General features: G+C 37.0%; 1 protein-coding gene across 2 annotated transcripts in view; it reads left to right on the forward strand.

Annotated features, from left to right (window-relative positions):
• The window catches only part of LOC127618260 (adenosine kinase-like), a 272,393-nt gene that overhangs the window by 235,945 nt on the left and 8,729 nt on the right, over nucleotides 1-27,719 (forward strand). For both annotated transcript variants that reach the window (XM_052090626.1, XM_052090627.1), the window contains exon 9: nucleotides 2,384-2,498. In XM_052090626.1, coding sequence (XP_051946586.1) covers nucleotides 2,384-2,498 — 115 coding nt within the window. The remainder of the gene's footprint in view (nucleotides 1-2,383; nucleotides 2,499-27,719) is intronic.

The raw sequence follows: 27,719 nt of genomic DNA on the forward strand, positions 1-27,719 counted from the left end.
CTCCCAACCAACCACCAACAGCACCACCCATTCTGCACAGTCCCCACCCCAGTTCTTTCTGTCCAGTGCCAGCTGGGAGGTGTGAAGACTAGGAAATGCATATGATCTCACCCAACTCCTTAAGGTCAAGCACTTCATACATACTTTTCCAAATTCTCTCAGCTTTATTAGTATTATTATTATTATTATTATTATTATTATTATTATTTTTACTTTTATCAATCTTGACGATGTTTTACGTTGAAAAGGCACTGCTTAAGCTAAATTACTCCAAATAAATAAATAAATCAGTCTCCCAGCCTTTTAGTATCTGATCTTATAACATCTCCAAACCCTGATCACAGACCACCTGTAACTGCTTAAATTTACCTTCATAGGTGTGGGCAATCTCTGATCAACTTACATGCTCCTTTTTTACAAGCCCACTCCCAGTGGTCAAGGCTGTCACTGCAGTAAAGATCTTGTTCTTAGACTTCTACAGTGCCCTCAACACCATCATGCCTCTCCAACTTGATAATAAAGTCTTTGCGATACCAGCAAACACGAACCAGCGAAGTTTGCAAGGCTTCAGGGAGAGAGCATGGAGGTGGTGCAGTTATGCGTGTTGCTTGGAGTCCACTTAAACAGCAGACTGTACTGGACAAACAAGTAAGCTGTACTGTGCAATAAAGGCAGGAACAGGAGGTTTAGGTTTTTCAACATGTTCAGCATGCTGCTACAAATCTATACTGGCAACTGTCACATTTCCGGCATTTGTGCCGGCTCTTATCGTTGTTTGTTTTTGCTCTCCCTCATGTCTCACAGGTGGAGCTGGCATGCGATATTAGCGTTTCCATGGGAACGCTGATCGTTCTCGGGGAGATGCTTGTCATGCCAATGATTTACTCACACGTTCCACCTGATTCACTCTGATTGCACTTCTTATTTATTCCTTGTGTTTCCCCACTTTCTTCGCCAGTTTATTATTTGCTGTTGAATGATAACTGTGATCTCTTGTGTAGTTGGAGCTTGCTCGTGTCTCTGTTTGTTGCCTGTCTGTAGAGGTGTGGTTACCTTCCCGTTTGCCGCCGCCTTTGCCAGTCCTGTTGCTCAATTAATGTGGAGGAGGATCCCTCTGTCTCTGCCCTCATCTCAAAAGACAGTATCATCTGAGCTATATGCTTCGCACCACACAAGCTTCAACCGAATCTCTTCGAATTGCTCCTGACTTCCACAATGCACACACCCATCCTTTGAACTCACTCTTCCCTTAGCCCATTGAGTGGCTCGCTTTGACTCTGCTCTCCAGCCAGCGCCGGGTGTGCCTGGCCTCATTCTTTGAGAAATGTTGTGTTTAATAAATCCTTTTGAACTGTCACATCTGCGTTTAGATCACTTGTCTCCCCTCATCCTCTGACAGGCAACTACTTTTCTACTGGAAATTGATGCCAACTCTGTTACTGTACTCACTTGAGGCAGAGGATTTTGGCAAATTTGGAGTGCATCATAAACTATTCTGCACATCATCTCACCAGTGCTCAATTTTGGAGCATTGGCTTCTTCAGCAATATTCTGAAAGCGAGGAATCTTTCTGTCTACTGCCATTACCCAGAACCCTGTCCACCAGCTAGAAACATTTCCATTGCTCATAGCCAGTTTGTTTTTGTGTTTTGGGCTGTCTACTTAAAGATTGTTTTACTCTTAGTGTATGTATTGTGATGCATTGATAAGTTTAAATGTTATTGTGCTCAGAATTGTGAAATCCTGAATTAATACCTCCCTCACTTAGTAGATGTATTTGAAAACATCACCTCAGTAGCTCTCAATCCCTCTATCAAACCTAATTTTCAGAATAACGTCAATTTTATTCCTTCTGTTTCAAAGGCAATCACAGTTACATTTCACCTTTGTTCATTGAAGCATTGCTTCTCCCATTATTTCAGACAATTGTCAGAATGTCTATGTTGTATTTGTCAAAATAATTTTATTTTTTTGTTTTTTCTGGAAGAATTTTTCTTTTTCATTATTTTTCCAATTGTAACTGTTCCAAAGCCAGAAGACTAAACACATCTGTGAATTGCTTTAAAGTCTGAGTGGTACATGAGTCATTTTAGTATCTTATTAGCATTTAAACATTTCATTTGGAATGAATACATGAGTCAGTAAAGTGATTACAAATGACATTTAGCTTTTCAACACAGCAGCCATTTTGAGTGAAATGTAGTTGGCACTGTTGTCTCTAGCATGCTCATTAGGTAAGATTATGATTCAGAAAATAGCATGTTTTGCAAACTGCAGCATTATGGTAAATCTAATATGCTATTTATCAATTAGATGTAATCTTAAATACCTATTATTTGCCTCATAATCTCAAGAATGTGTTTTTTTTATGTTCCTTCTGCAGACTGAAGACATTGAGGAGATTGCAAAGAAGGCCCAAAGCTTACCAAAGGTGAACAAGAAAAGAGAGAGGATTGTTGTCTTTACCCAAGGCAAAGAAGGCACTGTGATGACCAAAGGTGTGTAGGGTCTGTTTTTCTCTATTCAGAGTTAAGATTTTATTATTACACTTTTAGATCAACACAGTCTTTTGTTAAAAGGAAATGAGAGAACCCCCAGAAGGAAAAAGCAACATCTAATATAGTTTGACACTTTTAGTTATTTACAGTTGGAATGATGTTGATAGATTTGCTCTGTAAACATTAGTGAATAGCCTCAAACAAGGTCATCTTAAGAATAGAATGCCGTTCTCTCTTGCGGCTTTCGCTGTTACTCAGTGTGAAATGAATTCGCCCTTGGCAATGACCTCCTATCTCTCAGATGCAGAATTTGAATCCAAAGGGCTGTTGCAGTCACATTGCTATGGTAACTGAGTGGTGGGGGATCTTTCTGTGGAGTGGATAAGTTTAACCAAATAGTGGGGAAAGCATAATAGTTGTAGCTGATTAAGCCGGGGGGGTTGAAGTTGAAAGCATGGAGGCGGTGGGATTGGAAGGGGGGACAGGCTGAGCTGTTTATGCTCTTCTTCTGCTCCTCGGCTTTGTGCTGGTCTCCTTTTGCACCTGCCAGAACGGCATTCCTCACTTTACAGTCGGCCAGTGCCCGGTTTCGCCTAAATTACATTTGTTCTGCATAATTTGCCTTTTATTGCCTTTTGTATTATGATTCATTGAATTTTACAGTGTTCTTTCAATGAGTTCCATTGAGTTTGAACATTATTTAAACCTCTCAAGAAAAAAAATCCAGTGAAGTCTCTAAATAGAGTCAGGGGATTCTTGGCGTAATGATTTGTGCATATTCTTAAGCTAGTTGAGTGCTGATGTGGGAGACACAGGTTTGAATCCAGACAGTGTTGTGTCCCGAATCCATTATTGCTCTCTCTACCTAAATATTTTCCTGTGTCATATCTACAGTTTATCAGTGAAATTTTGGAAAATCCCAGAATTAAAGTAGAAATCTGACTTTGTATATTGTGTAATAAATAGAGGTGGTGGAAAAAGTTTCAAAGTATCACAAAAATTTACCATTATTGTATTGATATTCTAAAGAATCTAATGTAACTTTTCTAATGTTGAAATGCTTTCTCCTATTCCAGCTTAATATATGCAGTGACAATTAGAAGCTATTTCTTTCTATGTTGTATTCCTTAAACTGTAAAAATGGTGTGTCTGTGGCGGTACAAAAATTACTTGGTTTGTTTGAGTGGCCCAGTCAGCACGACACAGAAATATTGATTCAATCAGTGATGTGAGTTTAAAGTGGGACTATCAGTTTGTTCTATCAATAGCGTACAGGTGTATTCAGGAAAACAAAGTTTAACAAACTAAACAAAGTATCACAGAGTTCTAAAAGGTAGGTAACATAAAGGAATTGTCTCAAAAATAAAATTCTCATTTACTCCAATTTATCATTTACTCACCCTCATGCCATCTCATATGTGTGTGACTTTCTTTCATTAGCAGAACACAAACAAAGATGCTTAGTAAAATATCTCTGCTCTCTAGGTCCATACAATCCAAGTAAATGGTGATCAGACCTTTGTAGCTCCAACAATCACATAAAGGAAGCATAAAAGTAATCCATATGACTCAAGTGTTTAAATATTCAGAAGGGATATAATAGGTGAGGGTGATAAACAGAACAATATTTAAGTCCTGTTTTACTTTAAATCTCCACTTTCACTTTCAGATGAGAAAGTGAAACTTAACTGGCACCACAAAGTTTTTAAGACTTTCAGATGTAAAAGTGAAAGTGGAGATTTAGAGTAAAAAAACAAAAAGAACTTAAATATAGTTCAGTTTCACACCTAATATATTACTTCTGAAGATATGGATTTAAACACTGAAGTCACATGGATTACTTCTATGTTTCCTTTATGTGATATTTGGAGCTACAGAGGTCTGATCACCATTCACTTGCAACAGATCTGAGATATTCTTTTAAAAATCTTCGTTTTAATTCTGCTGAAGAAAGTAAGTCATACTCTTCTGGTATTTCTTAAGGGTGAGTAAATTTATGCTGCCTCCTATGATATCTTGTTTTGGCCAAATTCTAAGATAGCATAGAATGCTCCTTCCCTGGATAGGTGATACCAGAATGCACCATTGGAAGAAATAAATCCAAGATTTATTTTTTTAAACTTATCCATGCAATACTAAAAATAATCTCTAAATAACAAGTTTAATATGATACAAAACTGACTATTTTGCCCAACATGTGTGTATGGTATGCATATTAATGCTCATTAGAGGATCGCTTCTCTGCATTGAAATCAGCTGCGGGTTGAGTCTCATACACCATGTGTGAGAAGTGCTATTTGAATGATGTGTGGAGCTGCCATCGATTTAGAGTGTTCCAAATCACTCTTCTGTGTGGCTCCATTTTAGTTAGTATGCTGCTATAGAAGACAGGAGACAGTGAGGCAACTTGCTAAGTTTTGGTACAGACCCACAATATTATCATTTCAACAGGTATCTGCTGATTCCCCACCCCTAGTTAAAACACGATAAGATTGATTTGTTAATTTTATATCCCTCACTGACCCAATGACAGCACGACACTCTGAAAGGCCTCTGGGAGTCCCTTGCCCTTGTTAGCTTTCAAGTCTAACCCTATTCAGAAGTCTACACTACAGGATTGAAGTGTTGTTAAACAGAGCTGTCGCAGAGCTCTGTATTATGCAATTTACACAACATGTTACCAGAGTAACGGTTGAAAGCTGGCTGTATTGGTTCCACTTCGCTGCGTTTATCACACAAACGCTAATAGCATTAGTCCCCCTGGGCTGATAAGGTTGCTTAGGCAATTGCTACTCCTGTAAAGCCTTATCAGAGGAAAGTGCTACAAGACAATCCTTTCCGTTTTTGCTACAGAACTGCCTCTCTCACTGTTGTTTTGGAAAATGTCTTCGCTAACTCAACACAGCATTTTACACTGTGTTGAAGAAAAAGGTGGTCTCGCCTAACCCCCTACAGCCCTTTCATATGGAACTGTGGGGTTAGCGGCAACCCCCAGTGAACCCTATATGAAATGTGCGATGAACATTAAGTGAGTGAGGAGGGCGCATACAAGGTAGTTGCCTGTAAAAAAAAAAAATGTCAGGCGATGTGCCCGTTTATTTTTATATCTTTGCATTACATTATATTTTTGTAAAGGAAATTATGGAAAGGAGGCAAGAACCAGCTTGACAATATACATTATATTTAATGAAGAACTTAAACCAAAAGACACAAACACACACATATGATGGGCAGCTGCCCGTAAATGCTCTCTCTCTCTCTGTCGCACCACCGTCCGCAGTCGGCCTTTATCCCTCTCGGAGGCTTGATTAGCCTGATAAGGGGCGGGGTGTGTACAATCACAACCCGGCCCCGCCCTCGCCCTGTCACAATTGTATTTGGACTCGGGAAAGGTTGTTTGTGTTTCATGAAGTTACAAGTGAAACACAATAAAAGATATCTGTTTACAGCTTATAAACACTAAAAGCTTTTTAATTTGATATGTGTGTGAAATAATATGTTTTGTAATCTACTCGCAATCTTTCCAATTGGCACAACGATTTGACCGTTTGTTTGACAGTATTTGTACAGTAATTAATCATATCTCATAAGTTATGGAAATGCAGAATACTTGTCAGAGAATTAAAAAAGCACCTGGTAAGAATTGGTTATATTGCCTTATATGCATTGTAATGTCTTTAAAACAACACCCATTTGGTGTTATTCAGGTATTATATTATATCAGAGTAGATATCCATTCATTTGACAATGTCTTTTTCAGCATGGAACGTCAAGTGTTTGCCAAAATATTAATGTATTATTATTTCAATATTCAATAGACTCAAGATTAAGTATACACTAATTTATTTCCTGCCTCAAATGCAGGCAACATGTATTATAAATATGTAAATTTCAACATGTTCACATTCTTTGAACTCATTTTTGATGCTACAATCATTTAATAAATACTTTTGAATCCAGAAATTACATTGCTTGCATTGCTTTTGTTTATTTATGAAACATATTGTTAGCATTTTGGCTGTGCACTCGCAGAGTATAAAGTCGCTGAAGTATAAATCAGCCTTTACTTCAACGTGTAAACCCCGTTTACACCTGGTATTAAGATGCATTTTTGGTGATCCAATCACATGTGGTCAGCGCTAAATACAGGTCTAAACGGGGTCCAAAATGTTTTGTGATCAGATCACAAAAAACGAATGTGGTTAAAAACGCATATGACAACATCACATTTGATGTGTAAAATGATGAGTCCCTCCCCTCCAAATCTGATCTCAAGTGGTCACAGAATACACATTTAAACGACCAGTTGTAAACAGCGATGTGTCTCACCTGACCCAATGTGATTGGATCTCCCGAGTCTTAATACCAGGTGTAAACGGGTCACGATTGCCGTTGCTCTTGTCCCATGTTGTGATAACAGTCCACAAACCGCGTCCTCTGAATTTGCATGCAAATACATTTTCAAATGTATGAAAATATATAAATTATGCTAGACTGTAGATAAAATGAACATGGACTGCTTTGCATTTACAAGCATTTTATCTGTCAAAATGACGGACATCTGTCAATGTTTTTAAAATAGCTGAAAAAGTAAGGCTAACACAATCTCTGATTAATTTACAAAAGGTAAACATTGACCTGTCAATAACAGACTAGTCGGCTACTTTTTTCGCACTGTAATGTAATCACATAATGCTTTATCAGGGTTCCCACGGTCATGAAAAACCTAGAAATATCCATTAATTAAAAAAATTTTATTTCCAGGTTGGGATAGTCGTGGAAATATGATTTTCTAATTTTCCTCTGCCTGAAATATCATCAGCTAGATATTGCTTGTGTGTTGATTAAAATCAGAGGTGGGTAGTAACGTGCTACATTTACTCCATTACATTTACTTGAGTAACATTTTGGGAAAAAAAATATTTTATGAGTGTGTTTTATTTTTCACTCTTACTCAAGTAAATTTCTGATAACATTTGTTTATTTTTACTTCGTTACAATGGGTAGAGTTCCTGCTGTTACATTACTGGTTTTTAATTTAATGTGTTAGTAATTGCGTAATTTATTGATATTTTTAATGGGAAGTTACGACAGCGGAACTTCACAGCTGCACTCTGTCACTCGAGTTGCGTTCAATACTACAGCAGCAAGCGCACAAAACAAACATTTCTTCACTCCACACACTGCCTTAATTTTACACCAAGACAAGGATATATTTCAAGATTAAATTTGCAGCCCCAATTTAAGAAAACATGGTGAGGCAATGTGGGCTTGTCTATGTCATGGTGATACTCTTTCATTTTCAGCTTGAATCTGTAACTGTGGGCTCTTATGAACTCCGATTGTAAGTTTGCATTTTTATATCAGCACTGCAACATATCAGTACCTACTGGATAAATCCTTGTAAACATCCACGTTAAGTGCAATTTACCCCCTTAGTGTACAGAACTAATTCTTTCGACACTGACAATGCTAGAGCTACACTGAAATAAATTCATGCAGGATGTAAAAAACTGTGAAATAACAACAGAAGGCTTGAATAAAGCATGATCTTCAGTGTATAATTGAACATTATATGTAACTTGGGACTGTCTGACATTGTTCACATTTTTCCACCGTAATAATTACTAGAAAATGGTTTCCAAATGGTTTCCTTTTCTAATTGACAGATTCGTCCAAAGTTTTCGTCTATCATAATTTTCCTGCCCTCGTGTTCTTCCAACCCCGTGAAACTTTTTGTATTCTGTGGAGCCCAAAAGATGTTAGACAGAATGTTAGAGACTGACAGTCTCAGTCTCAAATGATTAAGTTTAGCGTTCTGTCTAACATCTCCTTATGTTAATAAAATTTCCAAAATGTTAAATTCTCAGCATTCAAAATGCTGAACACAAAGATTTTTTGAAGAATATCTCAGCTCTGTTAGTTTATACTAGAATGCAAGTGAATGGGTACCACATTTTTGAAGCTCAGAAAGCACATAAAGGCATCATTAAAGGAATTTCAATGACACTGGTTCTATGTCTTCAGAATAGATCTTTTAAGTTTGGGTAAGAAATGTAGTTAAATCCTTTTTTACTAATAAATCTCCACTTTCGCATTCTTCTTTTGTTTTTGGTAATTCAATTATTTGTGCATATCGTCACCTGGTAGGGAGGAGAATTAACATAAAAAAATGGGACTTTATGTATATATATTTATATTTATCTGTTTCTCACACCTATCATATTGCTTCTGAAAATCACTGGAATAATTGAATTACTTTTATGCTGCCTCTATGTGCTTTTTGGAGCTTTTTGGTCACCATTTACTTGCATTGTATGGACCAACAGATCTGAGAATTTTAATTTGTGTTCTGCAGAAGTAAGTCAGTCACACATCTGGGATGGTATGAGGGCATTTACATTTTTGGGTGAACTTTCCCTTTAGTTTGATGCATGGAAGAAAGAATGTGTTTGGAACAATATGGTGGTGAATGATGACAATTTTCATTATTAACAATAATATTAATAGGATTGTTATTATTAATCATTCTGTAATGCATGTTAAATGTGTATCGTGTGCTGGAATATAGGAGAGTAAACATCCATTACGTTATATGTGAAAGTAACTAGTTACTAGAGTATTCTTATTATTGGATACTTACTCTTACTCTTGAGTAATTTACTTTTTTTTTTTTTTTTACAATTCTTTTTTACATTATTACTTTTAATTCTACTTGAGTAATTATTTTTTAAAAGTAATTGTGCTTTTACTTGTGATGTTTTTGGCTACTCTACCCACCTGTGTAAAGTTGGCTCACAAAATTGTGATTTTGAACTTGAACTAGTAAATTGGTCAAAACTGTTTACAAATCTGAATGATTCATTACCGAATCAGACTGAATTAATATGGTTTTAAGAAAAATCTGTATCCAGCCATCTCAAATGCCTGGAAAGGTCATGGAAAAGTCCTGGAATTTTATTGCTCAAAAAGGGTGGGAATTCATCCCATTTATCTGTAGGAATGCAGCCTAACAAGGGCAGGCTGTTTTGGGCTGAGTTTGCTCACTGAGTCATAAGTGATGTACTTCACTTTAACTTCCAGGAACCGAGGTTCCAGAGAGATAACCTTTTGTTGTGTTTCTTTTAAAATCACAAGAACTGAAACTAACCATAACAGGATGGGCATCTTTACATTTCTGCAGACAGTAAATCGGCTACCATTCTGTGTTTATTTCCAGTCGACTTAAAAGCTCCACAGTTCAGTTACATCTGGATGTGGCCAAAATCCTTATCTAGTCTCGAGTACATGGGGATTGGATGTGGTTGTCCCAAATCAAACACATCATATGATTTAAGGCCCAGATATTCTGTCCCTCCTTATTTGCACAGTCATGTATTGTCCACCCTGCTATTCTTTTCCTCTAGTTGAACTAAAAACAATGTAGTCTGGGGAACATTAAAACTACTGAAGTTTTGTTTTTTTCTGTACTTTTCCAAAGTGGCCCTGATGTTCTGAAGGCCTTAAAGGTGCTTCAAGTGTTGTTGTTTTTTTTTTAAATTATTATTATTTTTGTATTTTTATGGAATGGCATGGTCAGATCCTTTGTTTAGCCAATAAGACAACTTTGAGACACTTTCTGCCCATGCATTGTAGCATATTTAGGGGTTTCAATGAAAGTTCGCTAACTGGTTAGTTTAGCGGTGTTGTGTTATGCTATTAGCTTATCTGTACTTTGTTTACAATATGGCATCGGCAGGTTGCGCATGCGCGGTAAATTGCCCTGCAAGGGTCTCTTTAGGATTCCCTTGAACTTTCATCACCATAGCAACCAACACCAGTGATTGTGATCTGGGTCAACACTAATGAAAACAGTTTCATTGATGCATATGAACGTCAGCCCATTCCACAGTGCACAAACAAACAGTAATCAGTTCAAGTGCAAAGAATTTCACACCTATATAAGTAGCAAATTTTGTATGATAAATGTATACTGCATGGGTTAAAGTGTTGTGTACATTACCATTATTTGTAAGGGAAACAGTATGTGTGAGCTAGGAAATTTAATTAAACGGTCCTTTTTCTACAGTACTATGTAAGGAAATTTATAGTGGAATCAGTCGCATTTGACAAACGTTATAATTTAGATAAATGACAAATAACTAGATCACAATCAGCTCACAATTTCTACTGTAGGGCATTAGCTTTAATAAGAGAATTATGATTAATTCTCTTATTGGAGTGATATTATTCTCATGGCTTATTGACAATAATATTACACATAGGTATAGCTTTGAAGCTAAATCTTTTAGAAACAGGGATGAGATTATTTATCAAAATATACCGCAGTCAAAATATCTTTAAAGGACACATGAATAATTAATCATAACTCATAATTAATTATGAACATTTTGATTGTTTAATAGAATCAACTTGATGTAGCTGAATTAATATTACCATCAATTTATCGGTTCGTCCAGCGAACACTCAGTATTGATCGTCTATCAATTCTCAGAAAGGATCTTTTTCATGGCCACACAAAAATAACTCTTTCTTGGCTTGTAGCTGAGATCGAATCGTTAAATTTACATAGATTTTTAAGCAGACCAGAATCAACTCGCAAGAATGTACACAAACGTTTATTTAACTAACATACGAACACATAACTAATCTAAACAAAAACACACGAAACATTCATACTTGGAAAAGTGAAAATAAAATTAAACCAGAACAGAATAGGGGAAATGCAGTTATGAAAATAATAATTTGACCATTTGAGAGGACCATCAAGTTCTTAATTAAAAAGCAAATTTAGTTACAAAGGGGTTTTCCTCTTGTACTATGTTCAGTTAGTTACTGGTACGATAATTGTAATTACCTTGGCTGTTGAGAGAGCCTGATGCAGTCGCTGGAGAACGTCTAGGTGGTTCCTCGAGTCAATGGTGTTCAAGTTGCAATAAATTTCTTCCGTGTTGAATGAAGAAATAATGATGAACTGTGGTGTTCATTGACTCTATGGTCGAGGTAGTTGCACATTGCTTGAGGTGTTGAGACCTGCCGGCCTGCAACCTCAGGGTCGGCATGACCAGCGGCAGAGGGTCAGGGGAAAGAGAGATTAAGAGGCGGGACATGTCTTTTAACTTCTGTTGGATGTCCCTCCTCTCGAGTCTGGCTTGACCAATGAGAAAGTTGCAATTTACAAGTGGGAAATGTTCCTTTGTGTGGAAGCTGACTCATTTGCATGATTGGGGTTAGTTTAAGCCCCTTTATGCTCTGATTAATATAGCAAGCATACAATGCATGCTGTCAGAATTATATATATACCATTGTGCAGGATGTCACACAAGGATTAATTTGGTAGGAAACATTATACTAAATACTTTTACATTAGCTGGTAGTCCTGTCATAAGTCATGCATAAAACAGTATACAGTACAAAGAACACTTTACAAGACAGTAATGATCCTATACACAATGTCCTGGGGATATACATGTGAATTTATATGCAGTTTGTCTATAATTTAGTGAAGAAAAGTATTTTGTTCTGGGCTTTGAGTCCAATTCTTATGGGGGAAAGATTGCTCTGGCATGCAGATAACCTCCCCCGCTTGGAATGTCACTGATGTCCACTAGTTGCTGGACCTTATAAAGACAGTTTAAAGGCTTGATAGTGATCAGTGGGGGAGCAGACCTAATGGTGTCGGCTTGGGCCTGCTTGGACTTTTGCTTGTTACAGTCTTGAGACATCTGTTGGCTTATTCATTAAATAATGAATACTTGTGTGTCTGATTGGTCCAGGTGCTACTGCGTCATTTTGTGTATTCACAGTGCAGCCCATTTATGGAAACAGGAGGTTCAGTGTGGTTTTTTAGTTGGATCATTCAAGCTAAGAAGTTGCAAGTAACTTTAACAATGCTAAAATGCTGTGCTGCTGCTCTCCTGCTCCATCTCTGAGTCTCAACAGTTCAACTGTATCTTAAGGCAGGGTTTTGGAAAGTGTCTAAGTCAGTGGCCAAATTCTAGTAGAAGTTCCTGAATGGCTAACATTATTTACAACAAATTTGTGTGTCATTAATGCAATGCACCTTCCACACAGCTGAGCTAAAACAGGAACCTTTTAAACAGTCTGTTATTTTGATAGGCTTAAAAATCCAGAGAAAAGAGTTTAGAGTTAAGAAACATATAATTGATTGATTGCATAAAGGGCCTCTGTAATTCCTTAAAAGACAAGAGGTGGCCTGAACCTTTTTACTGTTCATACATTTTATATGTAGATTTTGAATTTACTGCATTAAATTGTTGCATTAATCATACAATTTTACAACATTTAAGTCTCATTTAAAATGTCTGATTGTCTTTGAAGAAGATATAAATAAAATATCAAACCAAGTGACATCTGCAAGCAAATTATGCTATACATTTTCTCAGACATAATATAAATTTCAGAGCCATTTTTGCTATTTTAACCAACTGGTCCCATTGTAATTTCTTAGGTGTTATAGCAAAGTAACCACAGTTGTAGTTCAGCACATTAACGATGGACTTTCCTCAAAATTTGACAACCAGAATGTGTCCAGATATTTTTTCTTTATGATATATGTGGTGAAATATTTGAAAAGGTGTTTGTGCTATGTTTAAAAAATAAATAAATAATTACATACCATTAGTTTAATATTTAGTTAAAGAATGCTAAAACTTTCAAGAATTTTTACTCAAGTGTCAAAATACTTTTTGCAGCTATTGCAATGATTTTCTGCATTTCCGTGTCTCACTTGTGATGGGTATGGATGAAGTCCTCCTCCCGTCCCCCAAAATCGATTGTGACATCATCACCTCTCGTCTTCAGCTAATTAGCATGGCTCAGATGCAAGGGGATCTGATCAATGTCTCGCTTTGAAAAGGGCAAATCGGTCTCTTCAAGCTCTCTCCGTCCCAGACTCCTCTTATTATTTGTGCTGGTTATCTCCTGCCATTCTCCGCATGGCTGTTGCCCTTTATTAGCAGCTAAATGTGTTTGTCATGCTCATGTTTATCTGACCAGCCCTAGCGTGGAGATAGTGGATCAGAGAAAAGAAGGGAAGTGGGGGCAGTTTCCTCAGTTTGTTTGCCAAAAAGAGGGCCATCCTTGTTTACTCCTGAGCTTTTATTTGGTTGTGAGGCCCATGAGAAGTGGATTTGAGAGGTATAATATCTCACCCTTCTACAGCTGTCTGAAGGCCTTCATTCTCTCTCCTACTCATTGCTTTTTTGACATCTCATTATGTAGTGAACAGGGTGGGAATTTTACCAGGCACTTTGATTTTTCCAATTCAAAATTCAAAATAACAGACTGTTTAAAAGGTTTCTGTTTTAGCTCAGCTGTGTGGAAGGTGCATTGCATTAATTACACACAAATTTGTTGTAAATAATGTTAGCCATTCAACAATTTCATGTTCCTAGTCACCCAGGTGCTCTACATTTCTGTAAATATGAATGGGACTATATATTTTACTCATAAGAATTTCTAGGGGTGCCAATAATTGTGGCCGATTTGTTTTGGAAAAAAATATTTATTTAATAATGATATTTCCCCTCTTTCAATTGTTTTACTTCAATTAAAGGTTAGATTTTTGTGAATTTGTTATTTTTATTTATTTTGCTCTTAAAATATTTCATGAGTAGCTATTGCTCTGTGTAGAATGAGTCAGTGAATCAATCTTTTGTGTCAGTTCTTCTCAATGAATTAGTCAAAATTATTACAATCAGTAAAATAAGTATTAACAAATCAGTCTGAATAAAAATTATTAAAATAAAATATGTATCCATTAATCACAAATGCCAGAAAATCTCATGGAAAAGGCATGGAAGTTCATTGTTCAAAAAGGGTGGAAATCCTGTAGATTGAACAAACATGCAAAGACCTTTTTTAAGTTCACCAAAACAGACCCAGTTCTCTTTGCATTCACGCTGTCCCTGGCCATTTATGTGAATTTTGAACTTTTTTGGTCGAATGTGTCTCTTAAGCATGCGCTGTTGCTACTGTGCAATGTCTTTTCTAGTCAAATGTCAGTCCAAGATGTCTTACCTGTTGCTCACCACATTGGCTTGTACATAAGTAAAATTACCCACCATTGCAAACAAGTACCCGCATTTTGCTGGTGGTGGGTGTTAATTTCACACCTTGGTAGTGAATAGCTTGTCATTCAGTGACTCAGGTAGCTATTGGAGGCATACTGCCTGAACAGCCAAATAAGAATTCACCTTGCAATTTATCAAGCTTCCCTTTTTGAAAGCTTCAGTGATATATTTGAGCTTTTCTGAAATGACAAAGCTTAGTTACAGTAAGAGTAATTAATGTGTGACCCGAGGCATTCATGGTTTTGGCTTGTCACATTATAAACGTAATCATGTTACACTGCACATAACTAGTGATAACAAGAGAATTTATTACACTTAATTGGCGTGACTCATCAGTGCTGTAAATGTTATGATGGCTTTTCTGATTCTCGGGTTCTATAAATAGTCACGAATAAGAGGCTATCATGCCTCTGTTGTCTTTACAGGGCTGTTTTATTTAGAGGCAGTCCAATACATGTTTATAGTTCTGCTTGTTCCTGGAGTGCCTGTGAAAGCAGAGCTGTGGTTTCCTCTTCCTCAAGAGAGGCCTGTGCGAAAGAGATCCAGAGCCCTGAAAGCAACATCTCACGGCATCAAAAAGAAACAGCTGTACAAGAGCTACTAATATAACCTCACAGCTCTGGAGGTGTAACTTTGTGGCCCCTTTTTCTTCCCCGCTCCCTGGAAAGTTACTAAGAGGAAAGTATTTTCACTTTTTACATCAGCATGTAAGGTGAAGAATGGCAAAACCACATATGCAATGGAACTCCCTGTGAACTGCCCAGAGATGGTGTTTACAGGGAACAACCAAATTCCAGTAACAACAAAGGGGTTTTAGCAGCAAATTTTTGATTGCCATCAGGGGCATGTCTAGGGGGAGGCTGGGGGAGGATGTGCCTCCCCTAGGATAAGCTCTGCCTCCCCTGAGAATTTGAGAAATAATCTGTCCATCTGATCAGAGGCGGCGGCAGCCGATTTTGCCGGGGCTTCAGCCCCGAATGTTTTTTGAATATTGACTGACAAATATGAAACCGGACAATAGCCTATGTAAACCCCCGAAATCATAAGTTGCCTTATTTCATTGTGCTTTGGCTTTGCACATACTGCATACAGCCTGTAAAAATAGACATAGGCATAATCTAGCCTATAGAATAAGTTCCTTTGCTGTCGGTAGCCTATGGGCGACTCCGTTTCTTCCTCTCTGTTGAATATGCAGCAGTTAGAGGAGGAGCTTGCACAGTCGTTGACATCAACTTACATTACTTAGTGGCGAGTTAACAGCAGTTAGCAGGAAAGACAGCAGAAATTAAGCAAATGAGGCTTTGGGGATTTTTCCGAAAGAAGTCAGTAGGTAAGAATTCACATTTGTTTTTGTCCTTAAAGTCTTAAGATCATCATCTAGCTGGCTTTCACCCACAGTAGGCTGAACCTCAAGAGTTGTAGCCTCTAACCTCCTTGTTTAGATTGATGCAGCTTGGTAGCTCCGAGTTAACGCAGTCGCCTGTTCGGAGTATACTTTTCTTGTTTATCAGGTGTTGTTTTCGCTAAGGATAACCAATAAGCATTAACATAAAATGTATGTGTGACTTGTTTTGTGATATTAATTTGTAGGAAATATACACTTTGATTTGATTAAATGGTTTTGTAGAGGGTAGCAAAGATGAGCAACAGACTGAGGAGCAGCAGCAGCAGCAGCTGTGCCAGAATCAGGCATGGAAACTGGTAACAATTAATAAGTCACTTTACTTTAAAGTTAAAATGAAACATTGTTTATCTCAATGATCCTAATGAAAGGATTTTGACAGATGAATTATTCTCATAGAGATGATGAGAATTATATACAGTTCGATGCCATAGTGTGTCAATGAACTTAGACTAAAGTAATTCATGTATTGCTTTAACTTAGGATCTTATACATCATTTTGACTATTTATGTCAAAAAATATAAATTATTTATATTGAATATTTTTTTTACCTCACTTTACTCACTATAATATAACTTGTATGTGATTACTTAATGTTAATGTACATGAAAATTCAAGAATCATGATAGATCTTAGGGCAATCCCACTGATCTGCTCTTCCCAATACATTTTCTTCAATGGTATTGGTCCACAATTTGACATATGTAGCACTTGATGAATTAGTTGTTTGAAGCTGATTTGCAATAAGTTATGTGCTGTATCTGTTCTTTTGCATCACAGATGATTCAGGGAGGAGAGAGGATGTTGAGGATATACTAGAGTGGAAGATTTAGGAACTGTAGAAACAGGCCCAGCCAGAGCAAAACTCAAAGAATACCCTCTCACCAGCTTTGGACTACAGAGAAGTGGTTGCTAGTGTGAAAATAAAATCGTCTGGGCTAAGGCCCGGATGTCCTTCAATGCTGGAAACGCCTCTGCATCTGATGATAAATTACAATTTAAAAGTGGATTGTTTTGTGCATATGTTTCCATCGCTAGCAGATGAGTGAGGTCTGACACAACAAAAATCCAGTTTAAGCCCTATAGTCTATTAGGGGCCCTGTGCCTATCTCTGGGTTCCTGGCTTAGAAAAAGATATGCACTAAAACAGATTGTGTATAGTATAGCTTAATTTTGCGCCGATTTTTTCAATTGTTTATGTTGCCCCCAAACAAGTCAAATGCCCCCCCAAACATGATATCCTGGTAACCCCTCTGATTGCCATGCCTATTAAAGAGGCCTGCTGATAACCTCTTTGGTGTTATACAGTGCTGTGGAATGGTATTTGCCCCTATCCTGATTTCTTCTGTTCTTGTGTATATCTCGTACTCAATTTCTAACAAAATCAAACATAAAACAAAGGCAATCTGAGTAAACACAAAATACAGTTTTTAAATGATAGTTATTTATTGAAGCAAAAAAGTTATCAAATACCAAATGGGCCTGTGTGAAAAAGTATTTGCCCTTAGTTACTAAATCCCAAAATCTATGAAACTGCATTCATAATGGGGTTCAGCTGGACTCAGGGCCGGTTCTACACATTTGGAGACCCTAGGCAAAATGTATGTTGGAGGCCCCCAGCCATGCCCTCCTCCCCTCCACCTTTCAGAATTCACGAGTTCACACTTACATCAAATTAAATAGAGTAAAGATTATGCGTATTTGGCATGCAGGGGAGGGCTCCAGGCTCTGAATTTTGGCCAGATTTACACAGTATTACATTGGATTGCATTGTATTTTGGATTGTGTTGTTTACATCCAATAAGAGATTATTAAAAATCAAAGTGAGGAGATGGGGGCGGTAGACGGATGCTGATAAACTGTCAATGAAAAGAGGTAAGTCTGCAGTATATCTCGTTGTCTCGTATACCTCTTATCTCGTTGATTATCTGAATGTGCTCCTCCCGAACTTTGTTAATAAAACATAATTTAATAAAAAAGACTTGAAAACAAATATGATTCCTAACCATTTTATTTATACAAAACCTGTTATCAGTATTTTTATATTTTTACTTAAATGTGCATATTAATGTAACTTTAATTAAGGTAAACAAACAAAAAAATCATCTGAAAAGTCATCTTTTTTTTTTTTAGCAGTCAGGAAGTTTTTTGCAGTAATTTGTTCAGTAATTTATTTATGGTAACACACTAACGCACTATTTGGGATAATGAACAGTTTTGTTTTTGATAGACTAAATATAGTCATATTAGGTATGTATTATAAAGAAATACCTTATGATACACAAATCAGCTGCTAGTGGAAGTGAAAAGACAAGTTAATTTCGTCAACTGTAATTGTATGCTTATTCATATGCTTAAGATTGCATACTTATTTTCAATAAATATTGCAACAGTATTTATGATTGGGAAACGAAAAAAATTAAGTCTATTATGGTCTATATGCGTCTATTATGATAGACTAGAGCAGTTAATGTAGGCTAAACATCTGCGTTTTAGAAGATATACAGACTGTATTAAAACATAATAAACAATGCTTTAGTATAGTGCGTTTGCTCTTTGACTGACAAACTTTACTTTTTCTGTAGTATTTTGCTTGAGTCAGCTCCTGACTAGGGCTGGAAATCGATTCTAAAAGAATTGATTCCTTGCATTAGGAATCAAGATTCTATTCCACAGGTTGTAATCGATTCCATCGAGGAGAATCGACTCCTTTGTAAGATTCAGTTCAACAGTTAATCATGAATTCGCCACTCTATCTCTCCAACTGGAAGTCCGATTCATTTCCGCGAATCAGACTCTTTCGGACAGTTCATTTAGAACGTATTTCTTTTTTCTAACAAAAGTCTGCATTGTAGCTACATACACTCGGATTCAAAGTGTCAGAAGCGAATTCAGTCCATCAATGGCGCTCGCGCTCTTTTGAACTGGAAATAACCGTCAAATGATCTATCTCAAAGTGACGCTGATCGTTAGAATCAGAATTACAATCACTCAAAAATAGGGTTGCAAAATTCTGGGAATTTTCAAAGATGGAAACTTTCCATGGGAATGAATGGGAATTTAAGGGAATTAACAGGAATTTATGGGAATAAACGGGAATAAAGTGGGAATTTTCAAAGTTGAGGGTTGGCTCTTCATAGGGAACTTAAATATAGTTGAGGAAAGTATATTTTAGCATAATCTTGACTAAAACAAACAGATGCCATTCAAATACACTTGAATATCCATGCCATTCCTCAATCACATGCACATACTGTAAAACACTGCTTACTGCATGGCTATTGAGACCACACCCCCTTACTGGCACTGTGCATGCCTCCATCACATGTACAGAAGCCCAAAGCACAAGACTATTGAAGGCACACATTTGAGCCTGTGGACTAAACAAAGTGAAGTAAGTTTTGATGATATTATGGGGAAATATATTTATTAAATGTTTAAATTGCAAATATCACATACAAATGTATTCATCTAGTAGCAATGCTGATAAGTTAGATGCTAAATAAGCTAGCATAACTTTATTTACCACATAAGGCAGATGCTAGCTACCTCATGTGGCTGTTTTTCTCTGCCTCCTGCAATATGTTTTCAAGATCATTCCAGTTGTTTAGCTAGCCTTACTATTTATGCATCTGTTCATGCCATTGCATTAGTATTCTTACTAGGGTTGGGCCAATGGATGATATCATCGTCCATCGTGATGGCTGACAGACATCATGATGTTTAGCCGACATCGCGATGCCCTCCCCCATGGTTTCCATGCTTGGCATGTGATTCACCACAGCCAAAATAGCGCTGTTTGGGAACACGCACACAAAGGTTCGCAACAGGCTCACAAATGTAAGAGTGGAAAAACTGGTTGGCATTCGGGCAAACCTAAGGCTCTTTGAGCCTGACACAGAGCCATCCTCAACAAGGCTGGAAAGTGACACTGAAGAGGAAGAGTTGGAAGTTGAGGAAGTGGACGTGTTGTTGGATGTTGATGAGGCCCACGAAGAGCCCACTGACTGAGCAAAACTGCAGAGGATTGCTTGAAGGAAGATTTGCATGTTTAATGGGACGTTTTGGAGGGAGAAGGGTTTTTTTTTTCATTTAACATTTTCAATGGGACTTTGTGGGAATTTTTGGATGGGGGTGCATTTTTGATTGAGTGGGGTTGGGGGATGAGTAATATTTAACCCAATATTCCTGTTTTTGTTCTTCCGTGAAACAAGTGATTGTTCAGTAAAATAATTAAAACTTGTTCTGTTCTACTTACATAATAAATCTGTTGAAATATCTGTTGCAAACATTTTGCATGGATGTTTTCTTATGACTTCTGTTTGTATTTATGCTTGGATATGATACAATGATCGATTACATTACAATGAATTCCCAGTTAGTTCCCCTAAATTCCCATTAATTCCCATTATTCCCATGGAAAGTTTCTAATATGGAATATTTCCAAAATTCCCCAGCTTAACTTCCCATGGAAAGTTACCGGAAACTTTCCGGAAATTTACCGGAAATTACCCGCCCCTTTGCAACCCTACTCAAAAATAGATGATACCTGAATCACGAGCTGCGCTTTCAATGCGTGCCTGCTTAGCAGCCCCTGAAGGATGAGTTCGTTTCGGCGCCATCAGATAAATTTGCAGAAAAGTTGGGTTTTATTCATCTACAATCTCTTCATTCATAAATTCAGAGGTTGGGAGTGACTCGCATGTAAACGATGATATTAATTGGTTTAACTACAGGTAAATGACAATTGTTATAGCCAATGGACAAACAGCATAGTATTTTGCTGCTCTTGATTGGTGGATAAGCATGTGTATGTTTTGGAGGCCCCGCCTCCAAGGCCAAGGCCCTAGGCAACAGCCTAGTTCGCCTATAGGTAGCGCCGGCCCTGGCTGGACTAGACACACCCATGTCGGATTACTGCCAGTCTTGTTCAATTAAATCAACACCTAAATAGAACTTTTTCATTAGCATGAAGTTGGCTAAAAGTTATCACCCAGTAGCACACTATGCCATGGTCTAAAGAAATTCCAGAAATTATGTTGAAAAAGGTGATTGAAATGCATCAGTCTGTGAAGCTATTTTAAAGGCTCTGGGACTCCAAAGAACCACAGTGAGAGCCATTATCTCCAAATGGAGAAAACTTGGCACAGTAGTGAACCTTCCCAGAAGTGGCTGACCTTCCAAAATTTCCTCCAAGAACACAGCAACGACTCATTCAGGAAGTCACAACAAAGCCAAGGACAACATCTAAGAAACTGCAGGCCTCTCTCGCATCAATAAATTCAAGGTTCATGACTCCACTATCAGAAAGACACTGGGCAAAAATGCCATCCATGGAGAGTGGCAAGGCGAAAACCACTGCTAACTCAGAAGACCATATCTGAACTTTGCCAAAACACACCTCGATTATCCTCAAACCTTTTGGGAAAATATTCTGTGGACTGATGAGACAAAAGTGGAACTGTTTGGAAGACAGAGGTCCTGTTACATTTGACGCAAATCAAACACAGAATTCCACAAAAAGAACAGTCACAACTACAGTCAAGCATGATGGTTGTAGTGTGATGGTGTGGTGATGCTTTGCTGCTTCAGGGCCAGTGCGACTTGCAATAATTGAGGGAAACATGAATTCTGCTGACTTCCAGAAAATCCTAAAGGAGAATTTCTGGTCATCAGTCCTTGAGTTGAAGCTAAAGCGCAACTGGATTATGCAGCAAGACAATGATCCAAAGCATAGGAGTAAGTCCACCTCCGAATTACTCAATAGAAGCAAAATTAAAGTTTTGGAGTGGCCTAGTCAAAGTCCTGACTTGAACCCGATTGAGATGCTTTGGCAGGACATTAAACGGGCAGTTCATGCACAAAAACCCTCCAATGTGGCTGAACTAAAGCAGTTCTGCAAAGAAGAGTGGGCCAAAATTCCACCACAGCGTAGTGAAAGACTGATCTCCAGTTATCGGAAGTGTTTGGTTGCACTTGTTGCTGCTAAAGGTGGCACAAACAGCTATTAAGATTAAAGGGGCAGTTCGTTTTTCATATTGGTGATATAGGTGTTGGATAACTTTTTTGCTTCATTTAAAAAAATTATGCTTGAAAACTATATTTTGTGTTTTCTCAGATTACTTTTGTTTTATGTTATATATCATTTGAAGATCTTAAACAATTTAGTATGAAAAAAACACAAAAGCAGAAGAAATCAAGAAGGGGGCAAATACTTTTCCACAGCACTGTACATTAACATGAAATTGGTCCTGGAATGCTCTCGGACTAACCAAAGCAGCATGTTTTTGGCCAAATTCAATAATATGTTTTGAATAAAGATGTGATGTGTTCACTCTCTGATTTGATGAAATGGAGGGACATGTCTATTAATGATGGCTTGGGGGGAATGAGGGCAATTTTGCAATTTAATTTTCTCTGTTTATATTTGCCCTAGTTTGCACTTGCGTGCTTGTATAAATTGTCCTCATTCATGTTGGACCAGAAACTCTAGTAAAACCTTAATTCAAAAGTGATACATTTTTACTGCATAAATTATTTAATTTCCCTGGCTCAGCAAACTTTTCCTCTGCTCATGCCTACAGTCATACTGTTTCATGCCTTATGTATAACCGGGGTCCAAAATGAACTTTTATCATACCTGTCAATGGTTAGTGAACTGAGAATTTACTGTCCATAAATATTTCTTAATAGCCATAAAACTGTATTATTCAATATGTGTATTAATGTATATATATTTTTTGTCTCTATGACAATTGAATTGTTTAGCTGTTTGATTCCAAAACTTAATGCGAGGAGTATTCCACATACGTGTTGCCACATAGAGTTGTACAGCTCTACATTTTCGACCAAGGCAAAAGTTAGGAAGACGCAGGAGTTGCGACAAATGTTTTCTTTAGTAGGAAATGTTTTGTCTTTCATTTGAATGGCTTGCATCGTTGACAGTAGCCAGGGTCACATTATTGAACAATTGGATTTAAACCGTATATTTTGTTGCAGTTCTTTATTAAAGTTACCATCTTCTGGTGGAAAACTCATTAGTTTATACTGGCAGTTGGTAAGTGTAAATTTTAGACCCTGTATGATTTTTAGCTGAATGCACACTTGACTTACATCAGCAAGGGTCAGATTGTCATTCATACAATTGGATTTAAACCAGGGACTAAAAATTGGCTAAGGAACAAAAATGAAATCCGAAAACAAACTTAATTTTTTGCAAAACATAACCGAAAATGGGGACAAAATGATTTTCAGTTGTTCCGGAGTCAAAAATATATTTAAATACTGGTAACTGGTTATAACCAGTTAATTTCATTCTGATAATTTTTTCATGAAACTAAAGGCCAAAGGGTTTATCACATATAAAGGTTTGGAACTGCACCCGTAAAAATTTAAAATGTGCTTAGGCATAAAGAAAACTGCTACATCACACATTTCTTGATTGTGGATATAGCATTTCGTGAACGAAGACCTTTTAACAACTGTATAATTACCACATATACATGCATGCATGGCTTATCAAGATGCAAGGAAAACTTTATTTGAGGTGAAACACACATTTCTCAGTTGTTTTCAAGTCTTCACTGAATTATTGTTAGATATGATACATTAATACAGATTTGATGCTGTCAGGTTTTGACTGAGAAACAGATCTGTAATAAAAATTATGCTTAACTGTTAGGGGTGTAATGATTTACTCGTTTCCTCGATGCATCGATTACTAATCCTGGCGATTCATATGCATCGATCTTGAAATATGATTTTTTTAACACATTCGAAAACATTTAATATTGGTCAATAACCTATTGATCTTTTAAGAAAATCTAATGAATCACGATTCAGCAAATTAGTATACAATATTTCAGAATATATAAATATTAAATTAGTTACAATTGCGATTTAACTGAGACATGCGCGACTTCATTAGTGCATCCGGAGCGCACGTCTTCACAGACATGCGTTCCACTCTTCCGTCATCCTTCACGGGATCACGCCTGCTCTGTGTTCTATCCATAACTCTCACTGTAAATCTTTCACTAAAAATGCTCACGAAATTCAAAATATGGGGCAAAAAATACCCTCGTAATGAATTCTTCAGTTTTTTTATTTGTAACCGCTGATATACAGTAGTTGATGTCATTTTTAGGGTAAGATGTTATACATATTCTCAGACTTAATTAATTTATTCAATTGACATTTTGACAAACGGATAAGACACTTTTTTTTTTAATTGTTAGAAAAAAAAGGTAAAAATGCCCCTGAAAATCAAATACAGAGGGCAAATATTCACCCTAAATGTAAGTTAGTTTTTGACTCTGGGTCACTACTGAAATAGTGATATAATGGTGAGGAAACTTATTAAGCTGTTATTTTCTGGATAAAAAGTGCCATTTATCATTGTTTAGTTGGGGGACAGAGTTTACTGATTCAGGGTCCCCACGGTCATTGGAAAATGGAATTTCAAGACCTGGAAAAAGTCATTCAAATTAATAACATTTTAAAAATGTTTTTTTAAATGCTTTCTATAGTTAAATATTTAATAATTTTCTAGCTATGTTCAGCTACACTAAAAAGTTTGAAACACTCATTCTTTATAATAATGGTTTATTTTTTTTTTTTTACATTTTAGAATAATAGTAAAGTCATCAAAACTATGGAATAACATAAATGGAACTATGGGAATTATGTTGTGTTAAAACTGTAAAACAGTGTTTTATTTTAGCATCTTCAAAGTTGTCATCCTTTGCCTAGAATTTGCAGACATGTACTCTTGACATTTTCTCAACCAACTTCTTGAGGTATCACCCTGGGATGCTTTTTAAACAGTATTGAAGGAGTTCCCATCTATGTTGGGCACTTATTGGCTGCTTTTCTTTATTATTTGATCCAAGTCATTAATTTCAAAAACCTTTTATTTTTATTATTACATTTTAGTTTTATAATAAAATAAATTAATATGGTGACAAAATTAACCATTCTTTTATTTTGTTGTGACCAGTTAGCATTTGGAAAGGAGGCTGCAGAACTTCTGAACCAGAAATAAAAAGTACAGTACTGGCTCAGAACGAAACAAAATGAAAATCTCTGATTGAAACCAGGTATTTTGTTGCAGAACTTTATAAAGTTACTGTAAAGGGATTAAGGGAAAGGAGGGGAGAACCGGCTTGACAATATAAATTATATTTAATATAGAACTTAACCAAAAGACACACACTTAAACACACACGAGGCAGCTGCCCGTAAACGATCACTCTCTGTCGCACCACCGTCCCGCAGTCTGCCTTTATTCCTCTCGGAGGCTTGATTAGCCTAATAAGGGACCAGGTGTGTACAATCACAACCTGGCCCCGCCCTCACCCTGTCACAGTTACTATCTACTGGCAAATAACTCTGTCAGTTTCTACTCGTATTTGGCACTTACCGAGTGTTCGTTTTGGACCCTGTATATAACACTCAAGAACCCTATTTGGAACATAAAACTACATTATTATATTTTTGTTGTACGTTTGTGAAAGATAAGAAACAGAATGGTAATGAAAACATCCTATTGGGCCAATTAGTAGTGTGAAACTGGAGAGTTTTTCTCTATTCTAAGCATCTGCCTCTTGCCTCCATTCCTTGAAACTCTTGTCTTTGTCCCCATTGAGAGCCAAGAGGGGCTCCTGGACACCATTTGGCATCCAAGTGGTGAGACGCCTCGTCTTTCAGCCCCTCTCATTTCACATGTCCTCCCTCCATTATCATATCAATTGATGCAGCTTGTAGGAGACAAAATGAGGTTATGGGAACCACCTAGAGCAACATGCACCATTAAACATCAATGCAAGTAGACTAGCACACATGTTCAGGCTTGTTTACCAGGATGGAAGACTGGCAGTTTATGTTTCTCGATCTCACACAACTCATGGCCCTCCCTCTGATCCCTAAATCAAGTTTAAATCTGGCTCAAACCCTATGGGTTTATTGTATTGATGTTTGTTCCACGCTGCAATCTGCATAGGCTTAATAGCTGTTGTGCTCATTTATTTTAAGAGGGTTTTATTGTAGGTTATTTTTATTGTGGACTCTGACCCCTGATATGACCTAATGTTGTGCCATGTACTTCTAAGAATCACCTCATAATTCATTTTCCTGGTGAGTCACCACTGCTGGGATGTTTGGACTTTTCCCAGCATGCCTTTAGAGCGTGCCCTGTCATCAGAGGGCAGCCAGGTTAGATTATGCTAGTACCTACATGCCCTCGATGCAGAATTTCATTGTCTTCCTTGAAAGGAGAGTGCTGTTGCTTTATACAAGCCTTAATAGTAAGTTTGATGACATTATTGTGTAGAGCTTCTTTAGTTCAGTCATGGGTATCAAAGGGGAGAATTTCTTTTCTCTCACTCTAAGGCTGTACTGTTTCGGAGTCATAAAAGGAAGTTGAATCAGGTCAGCCTGTGTACAGGAAGGAAGGAACCGCATAGTTTCATTTTGTACATATTCATTTGCGTCTGGTCATTTCTTTCCCTCCCAGTCATTTGAAAACAATCCTGCAGATTTAGGCTTAGTGTGTTCCTTTTGTAGTTTGATGATAGGGAGAGAGTACACTGTGATTACAATGGAAATATTTTAATCTTAATTGCAAAATAATAGATAGATCATGAGTTTCTGTTAACTTAATTCACACAGAAATTCCTCAAGTTAATCATTTCAAGAGGAAGGTGGGCGAGCATGCTTTATTGCCTGCATTAATTAAGCAAAGTTGTTTTGCTGCTGATTAGCTGATTCTAAAAGGATCTGCTTTTTGTGTAATTAATTATCAAAGACACAATCAGCTGCCTCGTTTAGGGAAAAACCACTCACACACTCAGCAGACGTGTCTTGAGTGCTCATTGTTGCATCAGTTGAAATCCTTTGCTCCTGTTCTGTGTTGTTTACTGTCTGTGTCTGAAGGTTTCCTCTGAAGTTCTCCTCACAAAGTGATGGTCTTTGACACCTACCAACTACAATTAGCAGGTGTATACTTTAAAGCTGGCTCTTGCATATTACTGGGTGTTTTAGTGAATGCGGTACTGATAGGAAGTAAAATAACTAAGAGTGTCTCATTCTGTTTGTTGTTATTGGTTTTTTTTTGTTTGTTTTTAAGTAGAGCCTATAGCTCTTTTTCTCTGTGGTCCTCATGTTGGTGTCAGAAAATGTGACTTTTCATAAAACATTCAGCGTTACATGTGCATGAATGGCTAAGAAAAGCTTTATTTATCACTGTATGTACCAAGTTGCCAACTTGTCTCTTTATGAGGGTGTGTCAACTTCAAAGATGTCGGAAAGCAACTCTGCAGTAGATGGTAGTGAATTAGAGAGAAGTTATTAAGATTTTCCATACACATAAGTTGAGGTGTATGGCAAAGCTTATAGTCAGCTAATGTAAAGCTGATGACTCACTCTTGACTATTTGCATTACACTAATGATTTAATTATTTGTTAGATGGGTCATTGAAAAATAAGTTTGTCTGAGGTTACAAAGAAATTAATTATCTTTGTCTGTTAGTTTCTTTTTTTTTTTTTTTTTTTTTTTTTTACAGCATTTTTGGCATAAAATGTCAATCAATTAAGAATGGCAAGTGGTTTATCCATCAATTAAAAGGCAATAAATTACTTTCCTTGCACCTTGAATACATGTGATAGTACACAGCATAGTTTTTTCAAGATAAAAAATATTTTGTTTCATATAAATATGAATTCTA

The sequence above is a fragment of the Xyrauchen texanus genome, chromosome 24 (genome assembly GCF_025860055.1).
Source record: "Xyrauchen texanus isolate HMW12.3.18 chromosome 24, RBS_HiC_50CHRs, whole genome shotgun sequence".
Lineage (NCBI taxonomy): Eukaryota > Metazoa > Chordata > Actinopteri > Cypriniformes > Catostomidae > Xyrauchen > Xyrauchen texanus.